We start from the raw sequence: 27,337 nt of genomic DNA on the forward strand, positions 1-27,337 counted from the left end.
TACTATATGGCCTTATGTATCAAGGTTTTGCTCTATTGCAAATCTCTGCTAGGAGAGCCCAAGGTTTCTACTGATTATGACAAATGAGGGAAACCATTGAGCCTAAGTTCCTTTGAGTCTGGCTTACTTCACTTAATATGATTTTTTCTAAGTCTTTCCATTTCCTAACAAATGGGGCAATGTCGTTCTTTCTGACAGCAGCATAGAATTCCATTGTGTACAAATACCACATCTTGTTGATCCATTCATCAACTGAGGGACATCTAGGTTGATTCCATATCTTTGCTATGGTAAATAGTGCTGCAATGAACATTGTTGTGCTAGTGGATTTAGTATGCCCTTGTTTCTGGATGATTGGGTAAATGCCAAGTAGTGGAATTGCTGGGTCATAGGGGAGCTCTATGTTTGGTCTTTTGAGGAACTGCCATACTGCCTTCCATAGTGGTTGAAGGAGTTTGCACTCCCACCAACAGGGTAGTAGAGATCCCTCCTGGCCACATCGCCTCCAGCATCTGTTGTTATTAGTTTTCCTGATCCTGGCCATTCTAACTGGAGTGAGGTGGAATCTTAGAGTTGTTTTGATTTGCATTTCTTTTATGACCAGAGATGTTGAGCATTTCTTCATGTGTCTATAGGCCATTTTTGTTTCTTCTTCAGAAGAAGTCTTCAGAGAAGACTCTCTTTAAGTCTTTGGCCCATCTTTTAATGAGATGGTTGTTACTTTGGAGATTAGTTTGGGAATGATTCCATTTTTTAAGCTGTTGATATATTTTAGATATGAGGCCTTTGTCCATTGTATGGTTGGTGAAGATCTTCTCCCACTCTGTAGGCTTCCTAATTAATTTACTAGCTATGTCCTTTGCCATACAAAAGCTCTGCAGTTTAATGCAGTCCCACTTATCCAGCCTTTCTCTGATTTGTTGTGATTCTTGGTCCTTATTAAGAAAGTTTTGACCTGTGCCAAGGTGGCCTAGTGTATCTCCTATTCATTCCTGTAAAGTTTTCAGTGTGTCGGCTTTTACCTCAAGGTCTTTGATCCATTAATAATAGTGCAGGGTGACAAAGAAGGATCCAACTTTAGTTTTCTGCAGGTGCTTAACCAGGTCTGCCAGCACAACTTGTTGAAGAGGCTATCTTTCTTCCATTCTATTTTTTTGGCTCCCTTGTCAAAGATTAGGTGGCCATAGGTCTGTGGTTTAATATCTGGGTCCTCAGTTCTATTCCATTGGTCTTCAGGCTTGTTCTTGTGCCAGTACCAAGCCTATTTTATTTAAAATTTTTTTTGTTACCTCCATCTTGTGCATTAATTTAATTTGAAAGTACGTTGTCAACTTACCTTTTAGTACCCAGAATTTTTTGTTTTTGGTGATCAAAATAACACCCTTCATTTTCTTTGTAAAAAGAAAAAGTAGAAATTTAAAAGATTTTTGTAAACATGTGAACCGGGAGTGTATATCTGTGCATGGGCCAGTACTGGGGCTTGAACTCATAGCCTTGAGCTCTTGCTCAGTATTTTTACTATTGGCTGATGTTCTACACATTAGTTCAGCCTTTGGTCTGGCTGGAGTGGTTTCTTTGCTGATTAACTGAGGTAGAGTCTGGGATTTTTTAAAAATTATTTTTAGCCTGGGCTAACTCTTAACCATAGTCTTCAACTCAGCTTCCTGAGTAGCTAGAATTACCAAAGTGAGCCATTGGCACCATTTTAGAATTCTTAGACCCATTTATGATGGCAAAGAAATAAAAACCCCCAACAAAAGAAAAACAAAGAAGTAATCCAAATATTGAAAACATACAGTAGTCTAGTTTGATTAGATAAATTATAGTACTTTAGCCTCTCTCTCCCATCTATCCATCCATCCATCCATCCATTTGTCTGTCCATCTGTCTATCCATCCATCCATCCATCTATCTATCCACCCATCTATCCGTCTATCTCAGCATTTTAACTCAAGGCCTTATGCATGTTAGGCAAACAATTTATCACTTGAACCACATCTTCAGCCCCTTTAGCTTGTCCTTTCTATCTATCTATCTGTCTGTCTGTCTGTCTATCTATCTATCTATCTATCTATCTATCTATCTATCTATCTGTCTATCTAAGAGCCTGGACACTGTCTGTGAGCTTCTGTGTTCTCAAGGTCAGTGCTGTACTAATTGAGCAGCAACGCCACTTCAGGCTTTTTCTGAGTGATTAATTGTAGATATGAATCTCATGGACTTTCCTGGACTTGGCTGGCTTCAAACTGTTACCCTCAGCTCTCAGCCTCCTGAATAGCTAGAATAACAGGCATGAGTCACTGATGTCTGGCTTGCTCATTTTTGTTTTTTTGTTTTTTTTTGTATAGGTTTTTGAATTCTGTGTGTGCTGGCTTGGACTCCCAGCTAGAATTTTCCTATATACACTTTCCATATAATTAGTATGACAGATGTGTGCCACCGTACTTTTTGTTGAGGAGTTGTTGTGTCATAAACTCTTTGTCTAGAATGGCTCCAAACCATGACTTTCCTGACCTCAGACTCCCATGGAACTAGGATTACAAGCTTGAGCTACTGCACCAACTGAAATTATGAAAAGTTTACTTTTAGACTTTCAGATAAGAAGTGGCATGTAAATTGACCTAGATAAAGTGGATAATGTGCTTAACGTTATATATATGTACAAAAGATAAATTAGCCTTGGAGATAAATCATAGCAGTTGTCTGTTCATGATAGTGTTATTTGTGATTTTAGTTTGAATCATATTTGGTTTATTTTCCAAACCCAGTTTCATTTGACATTCTGAACAATATACAATTTATAAAGCGTGCTGAGAGATCTGAGTTAGCTCTGTCAGTTCACTTTGGCCTTTTCACTATCCTCAGAGGTGAACTGTTTCAGTGGAATATTGTTATGTGATTCAATGATGGCATTGTAAGTTTTAATTGACATCAGTGAGTCAATTAAAAAGGGAAATTGTCTGGGCTCAGATAGCTCTCACTCGTAACCCAAGGTACTCAGGAAGCTGAGATCTGAGGATTGAGTTGGAAGGCAGCCTGGGCAGGAAAGTCTGTGAGACTTTATGTCTAGTTAACCATCCAAAAGCTGTAAGTGGAGCAATGGCTCCAGTGGTAGAGTGCTAGCTTTGAGCAAAAATGCTCAGTGATAACACCCAGGCTTTGTGTTCAAGCCTCAGGGCATGTGCAGATGTAGGGGAATGGGGTTGGGGGGTGCATACACAGATACACACACACACACACACACACACACACACACACACACACACACCGTGGAAATTGATTTTGTACTCACTTTGTGAAACACTAGTGAAAGGATTAAAACAGTGGTTTTCTGTTTAGAAACACTTATTTTCTATTTTGTAGATGACAGTTAATACAGATTTTCAGCGGTGAACAGACTTGATGTGGTTTTAAAGTGAGGGCAGGAGTTGGTAGTTCCTGGCTGTGAATCTGTGCTATAGAATACTTCCTTCTCTCTTCAGATTCCTGGAGCTGTGAAAAAGAGCATGCCTGTCCCCAGTGTGAATTGAGTTTCCCCAGTGAAGAAATCCTTGCCCAGCACGTTCAGACTTTGCACCAGAGACCCACAGGGGAGAAAGAAGTTAAATGCAAGAACTGTGGGAAGAAATTCCCAGTCAAGCAAGCTTTGCAAAGACAGTGTGTATCTTTCAGAATGGTTCTATTTGGCGTGTGTGTGTGTGTGTGTGTGTGTGTGTGTGTGTGTGTGTGTGTGTGCGCGTGCGCGCGCGCGTGCCTGCCAGTCCTAGTGCTTGAATTTCAGGCCTGGACACTGTCCTTGAGTTTTTTGTGATTAAGTCTACCATTCTACCATTTGAGCCAGAGGTCAATTTCCAGTTTTTATGGTGTTTAATTAGAGATAAGAGTCTCAGGATTACTACCTGGGCTGGTTTTGAATCATGTTCCTCAGATCTCAGTCTCCTGAGTAGCTAGGATTATAGGCATGAGGCACCAGCACTGGGTCATAGTTTTTAATTTTAATCTGTGTGTGTGTGTGTGTGTGTGTGTGTGAGAGAGAGAGAGAGAGAGAGAAAGAGAGAGAGAGAGAGAGAGAGAGAGAGACAGAGACAGAGACAGAGACAGAGACAGAGACAGACAGAGACAGACAGACAGAGACAAAGAGATAGAGACAGAGACCAGAGAAGCAGAGAGATGGAGAGAGAGGGATGGAGAGAGAGAGAGAGAGAGAGAGAGAGAGAGAGAGAGAGAGAGAGAGAGAGAGAGAATTCTGCATTTGTTTTTACTCCTCTGTCCTGACTGTAGTATGCCTACTCTTGAAAATTCTGATTTTGAAATTTATAGATAACCACTAAATCTAAAATTAATCACCACTGTAACTAAGTTCCATGTCAAGCAATACTTTGAAGTGATAGGTGAAGGTTCGGTTGTGAAATTTCCTGTGATAGGGACTTGGGAATCAGTTCCTGAAAAGTTTACAAAATGGCAGCAAGAATACATAGCAATTTTGAGGAGGCCATTTTTATAGACCATTGGTGGAGTAGTGTAAACATCATCAGATACAGTTACGATAACGCTTCCACCCATGATTCTATTACTGTTAGTTTAACAACATAACATTTTTTATCCACTTGAGCCTGGCCTTTACTGGCCTTTACTGGAGATAGAATCATTGAGACTTCTTGAAAGCTTCTAACCTCTATCCTCCAGATCTCAACCTCCCAAGAAGCTAGGATTACAGGTGTGAGCCACCTGTGTCTAGCTACAGTTTATTCTCTCTTTTAATGTTTTCTTTTTAAAGAAAGAAACCCCACAAGGGCTGTGTATGCTTTGTAAATAGACTTTACAACCTCAGTCTAATTTTGGTCCACATAATATTGTATATTTCATTGGAAAAAAAATAGCCTTACTGAACTGGAAGTTGTAGATAAATGAGTTCCTATTATAAATTTACAAATTTCCAAAGGCAGAAGACAGAATGCAGAGTTATGAACGTGACATGGAGAGTTGGTGTGTCCTCATGCATTTTGTCTTAGCATTCTGCTTTTTTGTTTCTCTCTCTTTTCCCCGTTTCCACCCAGTGCCCTTCACTGCACAGAGAAAAGCAGCCTAAAGGATTCTTCACGAAGTTTTCAATGTTCTGTTTGCAGTTCTTCCTTCAGTTCAGCGCTGAGGTTTTCTGTCTGAGTTTTGAACGGACTGTTCTGTAATCCTGGGTCTTTTGGGTTTGTTTGTTTTGCATGTGACTGACCATTTCACTGATGCCATGGAACGCGTTGTCTCTCACCTCTGTAAAAATGCATTTGCTCGGCCTGCAACTCTGGGAGAGGACGTGGCACTGGGGTGCATGTGTGGCAGAGCATGCTGCTTGCATTGTGCATGTCCATTGTCACCAGCGCTCCTTCCTGTCCCTCTTACTGCTTGCCTTGTAGCTTTGAGCAGCACCAGGAGACTTGCCAGGGGAGTGCCAGGTTCGTGTGCAAAGCGGACAGCTGTGGGAAGAAACTGAAGAGCAAAGACGCCCTGAAAAGACACCAGGAAAACATCCACGCTGGTATGTCATGGGAACATGGCTTATAAATGGAATCTGCTTTTCATTCTCGCTCCTGAGAGCGCAGGCTTTTTTTTTCCATTGTGTTTCACCCAGATGTGGAACTTTTTTTTTCTTCCTTTGTTTCTTTTTCTTATACTGAATGATCTTTTTCCAGTGGATTTCAGCAGCACTTGCCGTTTTCCCAGTACTGAATTAATCCTAAGTGGACACTAAGAAGGATTCATGAGTTGTGCTTAGTGTTTACATCCACAAAGAACTGCTGTGCGTGTGTGTGTATGTGTGTTGTCATGAATCTGTATGAAATTTTGTCCATAAATTGTTGAAATTGATCAGTATAGATGTAACTTAAAACTATTAATGGAGCCATTTCTGCCTTATTATTGTTACTGGAAAATTCATTTCTTTTAACCTGCATACAGTAGTAGAGAAAATTCCTCACTACATTTTGACCTGGGGATTGAGCATTATTTTAATTAAATGACATTTGGATTAATACAGCAGATAATTTTTGGAATCCCTCCTAATGGATGAGTTAAACAACAAAACCAGTATTAAATTGGATTGTCACTTAGTGTCTCAGTACTTTGAAGACAGTTTAAAATGGATCTGTTGCACTGGATTGAACCAGTGGCTGTGTTGTCAGATTTCACCTTTGACTTCTACAACTTTCTGAAATTTTTATTGTAAAAGTGATGCACAGAAGGGATACATTTACCTAAGTCAAGTAAAACGAGTACATTTCTTTGTGGACAATGTCGCCTGCCTTTGACATCTTGTGTATACATCTTGAAGAAGTTGAAATGGATGCAGTTTCATTTGCTTTGTGCATAACCATGTGCTGAATTCTTCCCTCTGCTTCTTTCTGGAAAGGGAGAAATTCTCCTCTGGATAAGGAAAAAGGTGGACTTTCTTTTCTCCTTCTTGTTTAGTCTCAAGGTCAGAGCAGCACATTAATTCATACCCAGGATATGGACATTGGGTTTATTCATCATCCACAAAAATTCAAGTGAATAATCCTAAGATTATAGAGACTCCTTTACCATGTCTGCTACTTGCAGGTTCAGTTTGCACTTCACACTGAGTAAGAGCTGTGCATCAGAGTTATGAAAAGTAGAAGAAGAGCTGTATGAAATAAGTCCCAGCTTTGTTTCAATCCTTAGAATTTTACATCATTCTTTTCTGTCTTTTCTTTTGACGAACATATGGTCGATATGTGGTAAAACGCATTTTTTAAATTTAAAGTACACTGAGGCCATTCTATGATTGCAGAGGCAAGCATAAATTTTATTTTGATAGACTTGCCTACATACTTTTAAAAAATGATGTTCTGGTTAAAATGCTGTTCTTAATTTTCTCCATTTATGTCTGCAATGTATTGTAACAAAACTTTCATGTTAGTTTTAAAGTCAGCTTTGCTGAAGTAAGTAGAACTCCAGATGCATGCTGTGGCTCTGGAAGTGTTTGCGTTTTCTAGGCATGTGGTTTCCGTGTTGTATGCCTAGAGTGCTTTGTGAGGCTCCTTGTAATTGGCCTTGAATATTAGAATATAATAGATCCTGAAAATTCATGGTGATTTTATAGGAAATGTTTTATAAATAGAAACATTTTTAATCCTATATAGTAGAGCATGGTAAAAGTTTTTGAAATATTGCTGTGCTTTATGGGTTACAATGATACCTTTTGTTGAGGTTGATACATGATTTCAGTTCTTTATTTGTTGGCTTTTTTTATTTATTTTATTTTATTTTCTGTGAACTCACATGTTTGGGGAGAAAATATTCCCTGTGGAGAAAAGCAAGGGAGGCAGTTTCACATAGATAGGGTCGAATTGCTTAAAGAGACAAAGCCTGTAAGGTCAGGAAGACAGGCGCATACCACCATGCCTAACTTTTCTCCCTAACTTTTTGCTCAGGCTGAACTCAAAACATGTTTGTGTTGATCTACATCTCCTGAGTAATTGGGCTTTGAACTCGGCCTCCATGCCCGTCTCTGTGCTTTTCTCTCTCGATACCGTGTTGCTCTACAGAATTCTAAAACGTTTGTAAAAAGGAATGTGTCAGAACTGAAGACCTCTCTAAAAGGGTCTAAAAGGCAACTCGCGGTCTTTCTGAGTTTCGTGAATAATTATCTATAACACTGAGCAGTGTAGAATTCTCTGCTGTGCGACAGAAATCACATCATCTGTACTTATCATTTGTTTCATTTCTGTCTTAGGAGATCCTAAGAAGAAACTCATATGCCCAGTGTGCAATAAAAAATGTTCCTCAGTCTCCCGCCTACAGGAGCACAAGAAGGTCTGTATGGGAATGATAAACTTTCTATGGTCTTAGCCATGCCAACTATCCATTGTTTTTTGTAGGATGATAAGGGTTTTCCATTAAGCAATAACATTCTATCTTAAGCATAAAATGAATATTAATATAAAACAAATATGTAGTAATGTAAACTATAGAAAGATATATTTGCAGGAAGTTGGTGGCTCACTCTTATAATCCTAGCCATTCAGGATCTGAGGATCACGGTTCAAAGCCAGCCTGGGCAGAAAAGTCACCATGAGGCTCTTATGTCTAATTAACCAGAACTGGAAGTAGAGCTGTGGTTCAAAGTGGTAGAGAATTGGCCTTGAGCAGAAAACCTCAGAAACAGCAACAAAGCCCCACAATAGGCAAAAATAAAATGAATAGAACAAAGATATAAAAAAGGGGGGGGAGGATATATTCAGTTGTGTGTGATTTGAAGCTAATTCAGATAGACCGCCAATACAGGTGCCTTTTTTAGCTAATCTTTCACTCCATTTTGGATTCAAGCTCTTTGAGTGATATTTGTTTGGGGAAATACAAATAAACAAGAAAAACACATAATTTCGTGTATTTCTTATGTACTGGAAATAGCCTTTGGCTTTGAAAGTAAATACTTATTACAGGTGAATCTGGCATAATAGGCAAGTGTATATTATTTTGAAAGCCTAAAATTAACTTGCCCAAGTATTGTTAGTAGAGAGTGATTATATTAGAAGAAAATTCATTTAATATTTTATAAAATGTACAGAGTATAAAAAGTATAAACATTTCTGTTTTGATATGAAAAGTTCATCTGAAAAAATGAATGAAAATATTAAGTTTAATCACATTTTCAACTAGTTAATAGAATTTATACACAGATAGAATTAAAATAGAATTCAGATTTGTTTATGTTATCACAAGGTTCAAAATATTTCCTAATATCACATATTTCTTTTAGTATCTAGGCACATGAAAATATTTCTTTAGTGAATTAATAACTGTGTAAATGGAAGATGGTACAAATAAAATTTTACTTCTGCTGTCACTTTGTTTTTGTTTTTGTTGCATTTTGTCGGATTTTACCTCTGTATATCTATTGTGATTCATTTATTTTCATTATCATTACGTAGTTGTACAATGTAATTTCCGTTCAACAAAGCAGTGTATGAGTGCCACCCCTTTCAACATTCTCACCCATTCCCTCCCCTATTTTTCTTAATTTTGTTGGATATCCATCTTGCAATTTTATTTGACAGGATATAAAACTGATTTCATGTAGTAGTAAATCCAGCTACTTGTATGGTTTATTTGTAGCTTAGGAGTAGTAAATCATTATGTGTTGTGTTTGAGGCGGTCTTTTGCGAGGCTCAGTGATTCTGACCTCCAAGAGGAATAATATAAGAAGCCCTGGGTCTGGGTTCCTGTGTCAGCAAATGTCATGAAGCTCCCAGTTTCTAAGTGATGATTTTATTAGATTGAGGGAGATCATGAAATCCTCCTGAATATGTGTGTGTGTGTGTGTGTGTGTGTGTGTGTGTGTGTGTGTGTGTGTGTGTTGCTGATTGTGGGGCTTGAATTCAGGGCTGAGGCATTGTCCCTGAGCTCTTTTTTGCCCTAAGCTAGCAGTCTACCATTTTGAGCCACAGCTTCACTTCTGCTTTTCTGCGGGTTAATTGGAGAGAAGATTCTCACAGACTTTCTTGACTGAGCTGGCTTTGAACTGCAGTCATCAGATCTCAGCCTTCTAAGTAACATAAGCCACCAGTGCCTGTGTTATTTTTGCGTAGAGGCTTTGCCCATGTAAGGACCATTTTAGGTGTTAGTATAGTTACTGCAGTTCCTTTATAGGAAGTCCTTACAGAATTCTAATCTATGGCCAACTATTCTTTTTCTGCCTTACTATCACCTTCCTCCCTTTTGATGGTTTTTGGCAGGATTTATTATGTTCTTCTCTTTCTTTTCCTTTCTTCCTTTCTCCCTTCCTTTTCTTTCCTTTCTTTTTCTCTCTTCCCCTATTCCTCCCTTACTATCAACCCTCCCTTCCTCCCTCTCTCCCTCCCTCTCTCCTGCCCTCCCTCCCTTCCTCCTTCCCTTCTTTCTTTCCTTCTTTCTGTTATTGCAGCAATAATAGACAGAGGGGTTACGGTTACATAAGTACAATCTTTTGAACCATGTCTCCCCTTCCCTACCTCTTTCCCATTTTTTCCCTCTCATCCCCACCCACAGCATGACAGTTCATTTTCCATATAGTGTCTAGTGAGTTCTACTGATATATTTCTTCACCCTTTGTGCCACCTTTTTTGTGCCATTCCTTACCCTCCAAATACAAACTAACAAACAAGACCAAAAGAAAAGAAAACAAAAACAGCAATAACAAACCAAACAAACAAACATAAAAGGAAACCCTCAACAACCCAGTGGGCTAACAACTTAAAGATTTCTCAGAGGAAGAAATATGAATGGCCAATGGACACATGAAGAAATGCTCAGTATCTCTGGCAAATTAAATGCAAATCAAAACAATGTTGAGATTCCACGTCACTCTAGCTAGAATGGCCATTATTAAGAAAACTAACAATAACAAATGCCAGCAGGGATGCGGCCAAAAGGTAATTCTGTTGCACAGTTGGTGAGAATGTAAGCTGGTTCATCCACTCTGGAAAGCAGTATGGAGGCTCCTCAAAAGAGTGAACATAGAGCTTCCCTGTGACCTCGCAATACCACTCCTGGGCATTCCAATAGAACACAAATAATGCCACACTAAAGGGGCCAGCACTCTCTTACTGCAGCAGTGTTTACCATATCGAAGATACAGTCACCCCCGTTGGCCCTCAGTGAATGAGTAGATCAAGAACATGTGGTATAGATACACAATGGAATTCTACTTATCTATCAGAAAGAATGATAGTGTACTATTCATAAGGAAATGGAAAGACTTGGAAAAATTGTGTGAACTAAGTCAGATTCAAAGAAACCTAGGTTGCATGTTTTCTCTCATTTGTTATGGCTAAAATGTGCTTGTGAATCTGCAAGTAAATATATAAGCAGTGGGACATGATAAATTATATAGTTCTTTAGAAATCAACACATAATGCCAAAGGAGCAGCATATGCATAGGAGTAGACGACAAAGGCTCCATATTTCTGTGCACATGATCTTAAAACCAATATTTTATGAAATGAAATGAGGTCTATTTTTAGTTGTTATTGTTTCTAGTTTTCTTTTTTTGTCAGTGAAATCAGGGCTTGATCAGGGCTGGTGCTTTATCACTGGAGTAATGCTTCCTGTCTTGTTGGTTAATTGGAGGTAGAATCTTGCAGATATTTCTGCTCAGGCTCTCTTCAAGCTTTGATCTAGATCTTAACATCTTGCACTGGTATCTGTTTATGTGGTGTATTACATTTGTTAATTTGATGTATGTCTGAGCTGTTCTTATATCCCTGGAATGAAATTACTTTGATCTTGGGGTATGATCTTTCTAATGTATTGTTGCCTTCAGTTTTCAACTATTTTGAGAATTTTCGCATCTGTGATCACCAAGGAGATTGGTCTGTAGTTTTCCTTTGGGTTCCTATCCAGTTTAGACAGCAGGGTAATATTAACTTCATGGAATGAATTCAGTAGCACTCCTTCCCTTTAAATTTTAAGAAAATATTTGAGTGAGTATTGAGTGTAAGGTTTCTTTAGATGTCTAGTAATATTTGGCAGGGAATACATGTTGTCCTGGATGTTTTGCTGGTAGACTTTATATTGCATCTTCAATCTTATTGCTCAGTATAAATCTGTTTAATTGTTCATTACAATCTCAGTTGAGGCATGCCATATGAGTACAGAAATTCAGTCATTTCTAAGGTTAAATTATGTGTGCCTATTACCAAAGGAATAGTATATCCAGAGATTATATATTTACAAGTCTAAATTTGCACACAATAAGAGTTAATACTAGGTATTTTTTTACAGCCTCTCGAATTAATTCAAAGTAAATAAGGTATATCTCATACTTAAATAGTGTAACTATTACATATTCATTGCTGATATTTTTACTAGGTACATATGGCTATTGTATTTTCAATTTATGTGACAGAGCGAACAAACTAGGGCTGAGTGATATAACTAATTAGGGCAGTGCAATAGTATGTTTACAATTTTACATGTCATTTATAAAGTTTTTGTTTTTTTACCAAATAAGTATTTATTTATTAATTGTATTTTCCTAGGAAAAGTAGGGAAGGGAAGAGTCAGCATGTGTTACAAAAAAAAATGATTAGAAAAGGGGAAAGGAAGTACTCGGGTACAGCACAAATCAATCATGAAACAAAACACCCAGGGCTGGGATCATCAAAGCCCATGGGAGCTTCAGTCTGCAGGGACCAGAGAAAGGACAGACAGGTACACTCTCCCACCCTCCCCATAAATTCAAGATTTTTCACAAAGCTTTGGTTTCTAGCAGTAAACATGGCGTTACATTCGTCCGTCTCTTACTAAACAATCTTGTGGCCACTTTGACATTACTTTCTTGCACCTGTGTACAAGTTCCTGAGTGACTTGAACATACATTCATATTCCCTTTCCTGGTCTCCTCACCTCACTTTCTACATGGAAAGCCCCAATTGCTTCCCTCTAATATGAAAGAATAAGTAGGTTTGATCATAAATGTCACTTATGGTAATAATCTCTCTCTTTTTTTTAAAGAGCTCAGGTTTGGAACACGGTGGGGGTAGAGCCCTAGCTTTCCCTGAATGTTTGTATTCGTCACATAAAATTTGGAGAGACATTACCAGGATTGTATATGGGCACGTAGGTTTTCTTTTGCGGGAGAAAAAGGGTAGGGGCTAGGACTTGTTTTTAGAAAAGATCTAGTCCAAAATGGGAAATAAGGGAAGCGAGAGCACAAAAGAAAAACAATGGTTCAAAATCCTCACTTTAGAAGAGGTACCCCTAACTTTGTTTCATTTTTTTTTTGTCTAGTGCAGAACCTTCTGTCAAAGATACTTTGGCTATTTTTCTCAATTCTAAAAGTAAGTTTGTAAACAATAAAACCTCAAAAGAACAGGAGAAAGACCCACATATTATTATTTACACAAACTAGGCCACCTAGCAATTACCAGTTCTGAAACTCAATAAAGTCCTACAAAGCCTAGACAAATACAATTAACTAGAGGGGGGGGGGCAGCACTTGGGAGACAAGAAACCAGGATCAGACACACATCACCCAATGCATTCTATTGCATTTGTCCCATTTCAACAGTGAGGTAGGTTTGCTGTGATCTCACAGCATGTAAACGAAACCCCCTTTTTCTCCTTTAGTTAACACAATACTATGAACCACTATGCAGCAGGGCAGGACATTGGCTCTGGGTGCCACAAAAAGGCCCTCACTTAACGGTCTCCCTGGAAGTCAAGACTTTTGAAAGGCTGAGGATTTTGGTCCTTGTTTTATATATCCATCCCTGTCTGGCTAGTATAAGGTGGACACAAACCTGTGGTCTCAAAATTTAACCATATCAATTCCCATTTAAGAGAGAGGGGGGGGGGGGAAGCACACATAGTCATGTGCGTGGTAAGCTAGATTTTCCTAACCCAGGAAGGGATAGATCTGGTATATGGAAAGAAAAACCAAGCCCCAGAGCCCTAGGATTAGATAATCACCAGTAACCTTGGCTTCCTCTCTGGGCCTCTTCTACCTTCTCTACGCCACAGTTTCCTGTTTAGACTAATTTCCATTCTTCCAGCAGAAGGAGAACAAGTCATGGGGCAGCCCAATTAAAAACCTAGTCTCCCACAAAACATTTCCATGAGTGGAGGGGGTTTCAAGAGGGACCCTATGGCAGAAAAGCCAGCTCTAATTGGCAAAACTGAGGTAGTTCAATAGGCTGTGCACTCCAAATGGTTGCTCTCCATGGTGATAAAAACAACAAAGTTCCTGCTGGGCGGGCCTGGAGCTGCTGCTCACTTATCCCTGAGATTGCTCATGTACCTGAGAACACAGTGCAGGAATGAGGGCCTTAAGATTAAAATATATAAAAATACAAAACCAGAATATTTATATTAAGAAAAAAAATTAAAATGCACAAGATACGTCATTCGCACAAATAGTGCAGTTTGGCATCCTGGAGAAAGTGGGAACCCAAGGTGCAGTTACCCAAGGGAGCAAATCAATTACAATCACATTGGCCCAGAAAAGGGGTGGGAAGAAGCTCAGAGGAGCAGGTCTGCAGCCATTCCCCAGCCACCCATTTTGCCTGTCATCACAACCAATGCATGGGACAACTCTCCCAGAACCGCAGCTCAAAATAGGGTGATGAGGATACAAGATGGGGAGGCAAAACAAAAAAACAACAAAAACAACCCTGCCTTGCTCCTAAGGCCCTTTCCCACACAAGGTACTACCTGAGGGATTGAGCCCATTCATCTACGGGTCGGTCTTATGCTTGTTTCACATTCTGGTAAGGGAATGATTACACATCCTTCTTTAAAAGAACTTGCCAATCTGGGTCATTTTTAGAAGCTGGAGACTGGGGGGGGGGGTGAGGGTTATCATGTGAAGCATTTGGGCTTCTAGGATGGTTCCCTCTAAGCCCCTCAACTTGAACTGGGATAGATCACAATAGGAGTTCCTATGCATCACCCCATCCCCTCACCAAAAGAGAAGATGGAGTGATGCAGGGAAACCCCGGCCTGAGACACATGGCAGTACCAGCTACTCGCCAACCCAGCCTATCCCCACTCTCTCCATTTTGCCGATTGATGCCTGCTCCTTGAAAATTCCTACTAGCAAGAATTGGGCCCCTGACTGATGGCTCAATTTTGGGCCTCGGGGAGCAGTGCAGGGCTGTGGATCTCTTCTTCCTCCTGAAAGTAGGGCAGGCTTTCCCTGGGAACTGGGGACCTGCTGGGCCTTCAGTGGACAGGAGGCCACCAGATGGTTGATGCTTTGGCAGAAGTGGCACTTCTTGGGCTGGGGTGGCAGTTTGCATTCCTTGGCATGATGGTCTAAACCACCACAGTTTTGGCACCTGTCTCCTTTGGACCTGCGTTTCTGCATGTTCTTCCCCTTTGGCCGCCTCTCACTCTCAATACAGATCATCCCTCCAGGCCCAGTGACACGGATGGATTTTAGGCCTTTGGCAGACTTCTTAAAGGTGAACTCCACAGGCTCACCCTCCTTCAGGCTCTGGAAGCCTTCCATGTGCAGCTTACTCTGGTGCACAAAGACATCCACGGGGGTCGAGTGCGACTCCAGCGCGGGTGGTCATGGACAGGAAGCTGAACCCCATGCGCATGTTGAACCACTTACAGATGCTGGCCCGGTGCATCTCCTCGGGCGCCTTCTCCGCCGCCTTGGTGCAGCCACCTGCAAACTGCTGGTTGGACACTGAGCCCATGGTCATAGGCTGAGCCCGCAGCCCCGGGCCCCTGGTTGGCCAGCTGCTGGCCCCAGAGAAGTCTCATTTATAAAGTTTTAATAGTCAGTTGATAAGTTTACTAAATCTTTTTGCAGATTCATGAAATATTTGATTGTCAAGAATGTATGAAGAAATTTATTTCGGCTAATCAGCTAAAGCGTCATATGATCATCCACTCAGGTAAACTATATCCTGTTTCAAACATCTTGAAATCACTACAGTGGAATTGCTTCTTTTTAGGGACTCAGAACAGGTATAACAAGCAGCACTGTTGAATGTTCTAGCTTGTGACTTAATTCTCAAAATCTCTTTATGCAAATCAAAAGTGATTGGCCAAAAGATACCCAGATCTTCCGAGCCACAGTTCCTTTTTTTAAAAACACTTTTTTGATCCTCATTTTCTTTATTCATGGCACATTCCTTGCAAAATTATCAAGCTTGAGTTCATTTATTTCTGTGTTGTACTACCATACTGTTTGACATTTAGTAGAGATTCAGCAATTAGTCTTTTTCCCATCTCTAGATACTTTAACATCCTATAAATATGGTACTAATCAGTGTTAACCTAAATTTGTAAATATGCCTTCAGAAAATATTTTAATGCCATAATTTTATTTCATGCCAGTTGGAGTTAATAGGTCTATTTCACTCATGCAGACATAAAAAGAAAAATATTTGAAAATAATTTTTGCCTTATGGAGACTCTTTCTAGAATTGAGGGTTCAAGAAATTTGAGGTCATTGAAGTTAGAAGGCTTTTGAATAATCTGTCTTATTTGGAGATCTATGGAGAGAAATGTGTTAGCAAATTAAAATTGGAGATTAAAACATTGTTGGCTTTCAGATATGCTTTGAACAGCAGCACGACATTTAAAAAATGTTGTTGTCAACATCTTAGGAATATTACATAAATATGACTTTGATCTAAGGTCTAAGTGTCTAGCTCCTGCTGTGAATGGGACCTCTGGCCTCTGTGAGGCCTGTGTAACCTGCAAGAGGGAGCTGCATGCTTCTCCCTCACTGTCAGGCTTCTCAGCACTCAGGCCTGTGACCCTCACTTTAACTCACCCCATCACCACATTGTTTATCTGGAAATAGAGAAAAGTACCTTTCCTTTTCAAAACAGGACTTCCAGAGAAGTCACTCACATTTCATTTGTGGGCAGTCGCATAGTCACATAGTCAAACTCAAATGATCTAGGTGGTAGGCTTTACATTTTGTGTATTTGCTTTTTTTTTTTAAGTTGTATGACCATTCTTGAGTTTAAGGTAAGAATATTTTACTTTGCATCCTTTGGCATTTATGGAGATTGGAGCTTGTTTGTTTGCATTTTTTTTAACAGAAAAACGACCTTACAATTGTGAAATCTGTCATAAATCTTTTAAGAGGCTGGATCAAGTGGGTGCTCATAAAGCTATACACAGCGAAGACAAGCCCTACAAATGCAAGCTCTGTGGAAAGGAATTTGCTCACAGAAATGTTTACAAGAATCACAAGAAGGTAAAAGCTTAGGGATAGTCTTTTCTTGTATAAATTTGATGGTATGATTTTTTTAACTGCTTACCTCATAACAAAGTTTTTCTCTATCTGTGACATGCTTCACGTCATTGTATAGCTGGATGAGATCTTGCTTGTACTTTATAACTACCTTATGAATTTTATTCTCTAAACTATTCTCACAATAAAATGCCATTTAATTTGGTTTCAGTATCAGAGATTTAAGTCCATGGTTATTTGGCTAGCTCGCTCCTTCCTTCCTTCCTTCCTTCCTTTCTCTCTCTCCTTCCTTCCTTCCTTCTTTCCTTCCTTCCTTTCCTTCCCTCCCTCCCTCCCTTCCCTTCCCTTCCCTTCCCTTCCCTTCCTTCCTTCCTTCCTTCCTTCCTTCCTTCCTTCCTTCCTTCCTTCCTTCCTTCCTTCTTTTTTCTCTTTTCCTTTTTTTCTTGTACTTGGAAAATAGAACTTAGGGCTTTGCAGTTGTCAAGCAAGTGTTCCACCATTTGAGCTATGTCCCCAGTCCTTTCCAGTTTGTTTCTCTTACATAGTGTCTTTTGCTTTTGCCTGTGGTAGCTTGTGTCAACAATCTTCTTACCTCTGCCTCTTTGTATAACCAGAATAGATAGACAGCACCACACCTGACTTCATTTTGAGACAGGCATGTTCCTTGGCTGGCCTTAAACCACAGTCCTCGTATCCTTCCCGGCTCAGGATGACAGGTGTGCACCACTGTGCCTAGCCTGATCCCATTGTTTGGGGTCTAAGATAAGAAGCAGACCACCAAGGTCAAAGGTCCAGGACTTGATTTGACTAGGGACTTTGTCATGCCAAGCAATTGCACCAACACGGGGGCCATTCCCTTAACCTGTCCTGAGAATTTATTCTTCATCTGGATTGCGTCCATATTCATTTCCTTAGCTGCGTGATACTTACTTATCACTTATTGCCACAAACCATCCTACCAGATAAAACATCCCAAATCCTAATGCTTTTATATGGCTCTTCAATATACTAAGTGAATTTCCAGTGCTCATATAACACTATTGTGCATACAACTTCTCCTGCCATTCAGACTTCTATGCTGTGACCTCACCCTCCTTTTCCAGCATTTTCATCTATTCTCTGTGTTAAGCATAAAACGATTCAACATGTACTTTCACTCTGCAGATCCACTCTCGCTTCAAGGTTTTAACTCTTGCTTGTGTTTCTTACATTTTACCTTTGTAACAATTCTTGCTTTAGTGTACAGTAGCTTTTTAGAAAAATCCATTTTATGTCCAGGCTCAGGAAGTGTGCCCCAAAATATTCAGCGTATCAGAAATATTTGTGAAAATATCTGTGAAGTAGCAGATACTTGCCTAACTGAGTTTGGTTGAAATAGATTAATATGTGGCTAAATTTCAGATATTTTAGATAGATAAATAGATATTCCCAAGAAACTGTTAATTTTTGAGTTGTCATATTACCTGGGCCTTGCAGTTATGTCAATATTTTTAGGGGACTTTCTGAAGATAATACTACCCTTTTTGAAATCATTATGATTGCATTTTAGCTTTTGTGCAAGAAAAAAAGTAAAAGGTAAACTTGGCAAAGAATAAACAAGGTTTGATTGATAGTGTCTCAAATCATCTCTGCCTCATTTCTGGCTTACTGCCCTCATGTTTAACTCAAGCATTATATGTACAGAGGCAGGGTGTATTCATTACTGCACCTTTGGAATTACAGGACTGTAAAAAATTATCTGGCTAGTTTCCTGTTCAGTCTCTGGAACCCTTGTGCTCCTTTCTTTGATGAAACTGATCTACACACATTTATGAGATTTTCACAGTTTGGCTTGTGTTATATGCCATATGGGAATTTGGCAAAGGATCTTTGCACCATCTTTCATACTTTTCAGCCATAAATCATATGAAAGTGATAATGATGTCTTAAGAAGGACAGAAACCATGATGTCTGCTGTTTCCGAAGTGGAAAGCACATTCAATCCTCAGCCCAGAAAAACATGTTTCCTACTGTGTTATGTTTGGTATGGTTATGTGAAAATTTATGAAATATTTGCCAAGAATCAGCCTTTTCTTCCATCATGATTCATTAGTGGCTAGTTAGAAAACTATAAAATAAGGATATGAAAAGAAATAAGGAAAAAAGAACACCTAGAAGCAGTGTAATCTTCCTACAGAAAGTCCTGTTAATTTAAGTCAATTACATATTAAATGACTTTTCGGTTTGTTGAGTAGTCTTTTAAAGTGTCAGCTTTTTGCATTTTATTATACTTTTTTTGTCTTCTATTGAGCCAATTCCTCTCTTTAAACATTGAAATGTCCTTCATGAAAAGATTATTAGCATTATTGTTATAACAGTAAAATTGGAATAGATTTATTTTTTCATGACTTAATTTCTACTTTCATTTGATCATGTATACAAGCTCAATAGCTTGAATATTAATTATTTGTTACTTATTTCTTCCTGACATTGTATCTAATTGAGAGGCTTAGGCATATTGACTGATCTAACTAAAATAAAATCCTTTATTCTGGATCCAGCTAGTTTTCTATTATTGAAATCACAGTTGGACAAACATTTCAGAAGCAAGAAGCAGAACCTGTCCAGTGAATCATTACACTATTTTCTTCCCTATCCAGCTTAACACAAAGCACATTTGGAGAAATTGTCTATAGGATGCTTCCTTTTAATGTGCTGGACCAAAGAATTTTGCTTTGTGGAGCAAATATTTTATTTGCTTGATCATAGAAATGAACACAGAAGAGTTTTCTTTGGGGAAGCCATAGACAAGATTTTTGGAAATAGGAGCTATTTCAATAAAGAACCTTCTCCCATGGCCTAGAGATTTATGTGGAAATCTAATCACAACTTAGAAAAATTCAAGTTTCACAGTATGCTTCATTCAGTCATATTCAAAGTGTTCTGGACCATAAACATATGGTGCAGATTGGTGTCAATTTATTAAGTTCTGAATATCCATTAAAACATAAAATAGAGCCAGGCACTGGTGGCTCACACATGTAATCCTAGCCACTCAGGAGACTGAGATGTGTTTGAAGCCATCCTGGGCAGGAAAGTTCCTGAGACTCTTATTTCCAATAAACTACTTGGAAAAAGCCAGAACTGACAGAACTGAAGCAGGGGTACAGCACTAGCCTCAGGCTCGGGGACCGAAACAGCTCAGGGACAGCGCTCAGGCCCTCAGGTCCGGCAAAATAAAACCTCATAAAACAGAATGTACAAGAGTAAGTCATTTAATGACAGTGTATAGATGTATGTATTTTTGCTCAATGTTCAACAATATGAAAGACAGTGAAGTTCCAGTTTTTCTTCTGTGGAATTCAATGTTAAAGAAAAGTATATTTCTTTCCCTAAGATCTTAAGTTGGATTCTAAAACCAGAATATGTGGTGTCAATCTCACATGGTAAAGGAAGTCTTACGTCCATTTAGGAAGAAGTCAAGGTGGAGACTCAAAAGGAAGTCATCAATCGTTACAGCACAGGAACCACTCCTTCCTTTTGCAGCAAGTCACTGTTGACTCTGCACGCTCATAGCAGAGTCCTGCCCATTTGTTCCAGGTGTGATGTACATAGTCACCCTTTTGATTCACTGGACACACTTTCACAGTTACTTGATGCTCAACTTCTTAGCATCACACAAGATTTGAACTTGATAGAGTCTCTGATAGTAGAGGACCTTATATGAAGGGCCCCCCCCGCCAAGTCCTGGGTCTTAGACGCTTGAACGCAGGTCCTAGGCATGGTCTTTAAAGCTTTCTCAAGGCTAACGCTCTACCACATGAGCCGCAGCCACCACTTGTGGCTTTTTCTGAGTATGTGGTACGGCAGAATTGAACCCAAGGCTTTGTGCATCCTAGGCTCTGCCACTAGGCCACTCTCGTAGCCCTGAAGCTCAGTGTTGAATGGCAAGTGTTCTTTCCCTGTTTAAATAGTTTTTTCCCCCAATTGGGTGATGGAGTTTTTTTTTTAGTATATTGAGGAAGAATAAATAAATGAAAGAGGACTGGAAAAAGTCCTTAAGTCAGGGAGAGCTAGGTGTGCTGGTGGTTTGTTCCAGTAGGAGTATGAATTTCTCTTAGCAAGTGGAGGGATTTTAGTATGAGGAGAGCAGGCAGCTCACCAGTACCAGTGCATCTTCTAAACGCCCAAATGACGTCATTAATCTCTTAATTGTGAATGATTCTGATGACAGCATTATTCTGTCATAAAAGTAATATTTTATCCACGTGGCTAGAATCATATGAAAGTAGTAATTATTGTATATGATGTTACAGGTATTCTGAAGTGTTTTTGAGACGTTTTACTGGTGCTATAACTAGTGAAACACATCGTCTTATATTTTTTCTACATCTGTAACAGTAATCAGGTTTGCTGCAGGAAAGGAACACGTATGTGGTTGTATATTTCATGGGCTAATGCAGATATTAATCACTTGCTACATTGGCAGACATTGGTGTCATCACTGACTTGGCATTTGTTCTCTAACTCAAGGATCTCTTGATTCATAAATCACTGAAAAGTTTGGCACTCTTTAGAGATGGAAGATTTAAAGACAAAGTACCTTTAGAAAAGCTGAGTCTCATCTGATACTTGCAAAATGCATCCTGGACACAGAAATTCTCTACCAACAACGTGCAGGCAGTTTGTCACTGCCTTTGTTAAGTGGGAGGTCTTTGGAGGGCCTTTGTATGGATCAAGCACATGGGTTTTCTGCAGGAATTTCTTTCTGGTCTTGCCAGCCCAATCCAAATAGTGATGTTGGTAACTCTTTGTGACAAAATGTATTTACTCACCGGGCTGTATACTGCTAACTTACTACTTAAAATATGCTATTGGCTTTGGGGCAATAAGTGGTCTGCACAACATTTTTCTATAGATTTGGAAAAAGAGAGAGAATGATTTTGGTAGCCTACAGTATTTTTGGAAGGTTGAAGAAATTCTGTGATCCAGTGTGAATGCTAAGAAAGTAAATTTTTTAAAAAAATTCAGCACTGTTGTATAGTTATTATAGGGATCCAGTTATCAAAGTAAGATTGGGGGGTAGGAATGATTAAAGGGATACCATTGATAGAGGTTCATCATATTCATGCACTACTTGGTTGAGTGGCCATTTCTGTGTACAACTACTTAAAGGTAAAATAAAATTGAAAAAAATCAACGATACAAAGAAAAGCAAAGCTTTCTGCTTTCCAATTTAGGCCATTCCTGATGTTTTGTAGAACATCTGACCAGATTATTTTCTCCGTTACTGAACATATACCACTCAAGTAGACATGTTTTACTCTCTACACTAGAAATATGGTGTACTTAATTTTTTAATGAAATAAAATATGTAATTATAGCGATTATTATTAATCATATTATACCTTTATGATTATTTAGGAGTTATCATTTAAAAATTTTCTTCCAATACCTATTGCTTGGTTAAGTACTATATCTTTACCCTTTATATTTTCCCTGTAGCTACATGTGTGCCTGACAGAGTTGCTGCAGAATCGTGTCAAATGTCAGTCTAGACAGACATCTCATGCAGCCAAAACTTACATTTTATATTTCTCTTAGAAAAATTAAAGACAAGATTCTATATTTCTCCACATGACTCTTCATGATTTATTTCACTTCACTTTTTCCCATTTTTCTAATTGCATCTACTCTCTTCTCTTTCTCCTGGGTCCAACTGGATGGCCTTCTTGGGGGTACCTTCATTGGTCACCCCAAAATATCTGACCTAGCTGGGTCCTGGTAGTTCACTCTTGTAATCCTAGCTACTCAAGAGGCTGAGGTCTGAGAATCACAGTTGGAAGCCAGCCCACACAGGAGAGTCCATGGAACTCATATTCAATTAGTTACCCAAATAAAAGACTCTTGGGGGACAGAACCCAGGCCCTGAGCTCAAGCCTCAGAAGAGGCATACAACGATACAACACGCACATGCACACATGTGCGCGCGCTCTCTGTCTTTCTCTCCCTCCCCCCCATCACACACACACACACACACACACACACACACACACACACAAATACCTGAATACCTGATCCTGTACCCTCAGCCATTTATTAGGTTTTCCTTCAGATGTCACCCTCTCTCCAAATTCTCTTGACCTCCTATTTAAAATTACTACCCCACTGTATATATATGTATATATATACACATATATATATATAATTTTCTTGATGTATACCTCATTTTCTTGTGGGACACCTGGGTTAAGTCCATATCTTGGCTATGGTAAACAGTGCGACAATGAACATGGTTGTATTGGTAGCTTTAGTGTAGCCTTGTTTTTGATTGATTGGATAAATGCCCAGGAGTGGAATTGCTTGGTCATAAGGGAGTTCTATGTTTAATCTTCTGAGGAACCTCCATATTGCTTTCTAGAGTGGTTAAAAAAGTTTACATTCCTACCAAGAGTGTAATAGAGTTCCCTGTTGGCTACATTCCAGCCAACATTTATTATTGTTCATTTTCTTGATATTGGCCACCCTAGGTTGGGTAAGATGAGACCTCAATGTTGTTTTCATTTGCATTTCCTTTATAGCCAAAACTGTAGAGCGTTTTTTTCCTGTGTCTATTGGAAGTTTGTTCTTCTATAGAGTAGTCTCTTTTTAAGTCATTTTTCTCCCGTTTATTGGGTTCTTATTTCTTTGAAGATTTATTTTTTGATGGTTTAATTTTTGAGCTCTATCTAAGTATATTTTGGATGTTAGGCCCTTGTCTGATGTATAGTTGGCCAAAGTTGTCTCATTCTGTGGGCTTTCTATTTAGCTTGTTAGATATGTCCTTTTCCATGTGGTATATACACACAATGGAATAGACTCACCCATCTGAAAGAACAATATTGTACCATTTGTAAGGAAATGGGAAGACCTGGAAATATTATGTGGAGCAATTATGTGGCGAAACATTGGCTGCATGGTTTTCCTCATTTGTGGTAACTAGAATATGCCTATAAATCTACATATAAACACACCGGATGCTAAGCAAGGGGTTACAAATGAATTAACTGAAGTGTGGAAGGTATAAATAGTGTAACTCTTTAAACAAACTAAGTCAGAACCCACTGAAATAGGTAGAGATGGGTACTTTGAAGAAGGGAGGATGGAGCCAAAGAGAGAGGGGGTAGATGAATGAAGTAGGACAGGGGAGGCAGACAAGGATTCATTGCATTGACCACAGAATTGAGAAATATAAGGAAGATGGGTCGAAGGGGAGTGAAGATATTCAAGTGATAGCATAAATTAAGATGTACACATAAGTACACATAAACTGCTTTGTGAAGTGGCAGAATATTCAGTGCGTAAGCTAAAAGGGAAGGATGGGTGAGAATGTTGAAAGAGGTCACATGATCAAGGTGCATTGTATTCATAAATGGATTTGGTGAATAGCAATTCCTTTGTACAACTATTTACAGATAATAAAAAAATAGAAAATTACCACTCCAAAAGAAAATTGCCTGTCCAGATTTTTGGAAATTCCTGCTAGTTATTAATTTCTCCTTCACCACTTTCTGTATTAATGGCTGTATGTTTTCTTTGCTTGTCACCAAAAAGTTTGCGTTTTGACTTTATATTTAATTTTTCATCTGAGTATTTTTCATTCTTTTGTCTTTTTCCATTCAAAGGTATTTAAAATGCATTCATATTGTCTTATAGTAAGTTTAGGGCATTATTTTACATTTTTAAAAATAGCTGAATGTGGGACCGGGAGTTTGGCCTAGTGGTTAAAGTGCTTGCCTAGCACGCATGAAGACCGGGGTTCGATTCCTCGGTACCACATGTAGAAAAAAAAGCCGGAAATGGTGCTGAGGCTCAAATGGTAGAGCTCTAGCCTTGAGAAAGTCCAAGGACAGTGCTCAGGCCCTGAGTCCAAGCCTAGGACTAGCAAAAAAAAAAAGTGTAAAAAAATAAATAAATAAAAATAGCTGAATGTACATATTTGTTCTCTTGTAAGAAATGAATAGATCCAACTTAATTTTTTTCTCAGATGTTGAGACACAAAACATGTTCTCTTGTCAGTTTGAAATGGCATGTTATACTCAATGTTTATATATACATATATATAATTTTTTATTGCTATTGTAAAGGTGATGTACAGAGGAGGTTTCAGTTATATAAGTCAGGTAAAAAGTATGTTTCTTTTTGGACAACGCCACCCATTCCCTCATTCTCTCCCAGTTTTTCCCTCTAATAATGTTCATATATTTTATGCACTGGCACAAATTTTTTTCTGTATTTTTTATTTCATTTATGTATTTCCCTTCTCTAATTTAAACCTTTGGGACTGAATAGCACACTTGACTACTGTTCATTTATTATAACTTTCAATCTGCTTTCTCTATCCTATATATTTTCCACAACTGAAAACAAGCACGGTAATCCTCTGACAAATGTTATGTTAGTGAGTACCACTGCATCTTTACTATCGTAATGTCCATTTTAATTATGAATACTGTGAAGTTAATATCCTTTGAATGAAGTAACTTTCCTTTGGATGACCCCTTGCAGTTTTCTACCACTTAAATTGCAAAATCCCATCAATGTGTGCTTTAATGGAAGAAGATGGTTCACATTTTTATGTGCTTTCTGTGTTTCTGGTTGTTTAGCATTAATGAGCTTTGATTGCCCTGCTATCTATAGTAGAATTAGATTGTCTCCACTGATTTGTGCCAAATGAGCTTACTCTGACGTATAATAGAAAACAGGTGATTGAATAGGATCTTCCAGCTTTTTTGCTCCCGTTTTGTTTTTTAGGTTCCCCCCTCTATGATGATGTTTGATTATTGTTATTATTATTATTATTATTGAGTAGTTATACAAAGGAGTGACAATTCCATAAGTCAGGTTGCTCCTGTTTTTGATATTTAGACCTACCTGCTAGCCTGTGCTCGTTTTTTTGTTCCACTGATAAAATTCCTTTTTTTGCCAGTCCTGGGCTTGAACTCAAGGCCTAAGCACTGGGCTTATTCAAGGCTAGAGTTCTACCACTTGAGCTACAGCACTGCTTCTGTCTTTTCTATGTATATGATACTGAGGAATCAAACCCAGGTCTTCATCCATGCTAGGCAAGTATTCTACCACTAGGCCAAACTCCCAACACTCTGCTCATAAAATTTTGTCTGTCATCTTCCTTTGAGCTTAACAGTGACCGTTATGGGCACATCAAAAGCATTGCATTCACTTACTTATTGTTGAAATTACATGAATCACTTCTGGTGATTAGAGTAACATTTGACACTAGTTGAATATTTAATGGATGTTATCTAGGGTTAATCATAAGTACATCTTTAATGAATATTTAATGGCATTAATGATAGCATAAAGGCTAAGTGTTACCTAGTGCTGTAAAATTATTTGGAATAATTCAGTCGTTTACCGAAAAGAGTAGAAACCTTTGCCCTCTCCACCATTTGCTGCATTCGTATCGGAAATGTACTATCATCATAGCTCAAACTTGGTTGGGATATTTAGTCATTAAAGAAATGACATAGTATTTGGCTTTACAAAGTCAGTCCAGAGAAATTGACATACTGAGATTAGCAGCTTGAGATATTAGGGACAGGTTCTTCGGTAGATGTCAGATTTTTAATGGGTGTGAGGGTTTGAGATCCTCCTGTGAAGCAGGTGCTACATTTGTGCTACATGGTGTGGTAAGCCAGTGCTACAAGAAGAAATGAAACATCGTCCATTTTCATAATCTGATTTTTGAAGTAATGAGTTCATTTGCCTCCTGACTCACCCTTTCTCCTGCAGACACACTCTGAGGAGAGACCATTTCAGTGTGAGGAGTGCAAAGCCTTATTCCGGACCCCATTTTCCTTACAGAGACACTTGCTAATCCACAACAGTAAGTCATCATTCAGAAAGGGATTACCTCCTGTTTTGTTCTTAGGACCTTGGTGAATATAGGCAGCCCAGAAGTGCCCCTGTGTTTAAGTGGGTAAGTAATCTGTTAAGTGTAAAATGAACTTGTATTTCTCCCTTTCATCTTTCCTTCCTATACCATTGTTTAATTGCTCCATAATAAATTAATCCTTTCAGGAGATACCTCATATGTTCTCAAATTTTACAACATAGATGCATAGATAGATAGATAGATAGATAGATAGATAGATAGATAGATAGATAGATGGATAGATAGATAAAAAGAGAGACCTTAGATTCCATAAGGCATCTTTTTTTCTTTTCTTGTTTTATTTTTCTTTTCATGTGTGTGTGTGTGTGTGTGTGTGTGCGCGCGCGCCAGTACCCAGACTTGAGCTTGTATTTGTGGCTGATGCTATGCTATTTGAGTCAGGTGTCCAGTTCTTCAGTGAGGCATTTTTGCACATGGTTTTTGCTACAGACATATTTGTTCTTTTTTAACTCTAACGATTAGGTAAATATGCCTACCTCTGTGAAAACATGAAACTGCATGATATGATTTTCGTCAGCTCACAGACGTTGCAAACCTGAATGACCCAGAGTCTATACCTAACTTAACACTTGCTTTGGAGAGGAATCGAAACGCGGAGGGTTGCCTGAGGTCCTGAGGGTTGCAACTGGGAGTCTAGTAGTTGGCTGTCTTTCCTACTTCCTGTACCATCTGCAATTTTTTAGTTACTT

The 27,337-nt window shown here is 38.8% G+C and overlaps 1 protein-coding gene and 1 pseudogene across 2 annotated transcripts in view; one reads left to right on the forward strand and one right to left on the reverse strand.

The window, feature by feature from the left end:
• Prdm5 (PR/SET domain 5) overlaps positions 1-27,337 on the forward strand; it is a 121,406-nt gene that overhangs the window by 46,563 nt on the left and 47,506 nt on the right. The window contains exons 5-11 of one of the 2 annotated variants that reach the window (XM_090356634.1): positions 3,483-3,657; positions 5,058-5,150; positions 5,409-5,530; positions 7,745-7,824; positions 15,314-15,398; positions 16,560-16,717; positions 26,486-26,579. In XM_090356634.1, the coding sequence (XP_090212760.1) occupies positions 3,483-3,657; positions 5,058-5,150; positions 5,409-5,530; positions 7,745-7,824; positions 15,314-15,398; positions 16,560-16,717; positions 26,486-26,579 (807 nt within the window). The remainder of the gene's footprint in view (positions 1-3,482; positions 3,658-5,057; positions 5,151-5,408; positions 5,531-7,744; positions 7,825-15,313; positions 15,399-16,559; positions 16,718-26,485; positions 26,580-27,337) is intronic. The other variant, XM_090356635.1, reaches the window with a different exon arrangement.
• LOC150047230 (protein lin-28 homolog A pseudogene) lies at positions 14,614-15,197 on the reverse strand (annotated as a pseudogene).

Source organism: Megascapheus bottae, chromosome 23 (genome assembly GCF_031878675.1).
Source record: "Megascapheus bottae isolate mThoBot1 chromosome 23, mThoBot2.hap1, whole genome shotgun sequence".
Lineage (NCBI taxonomy): Eukaryota > Metazoa > Chordata > Mammalia > Rodentia > Geomyidae > Megascapheus > Megascapheus bottae.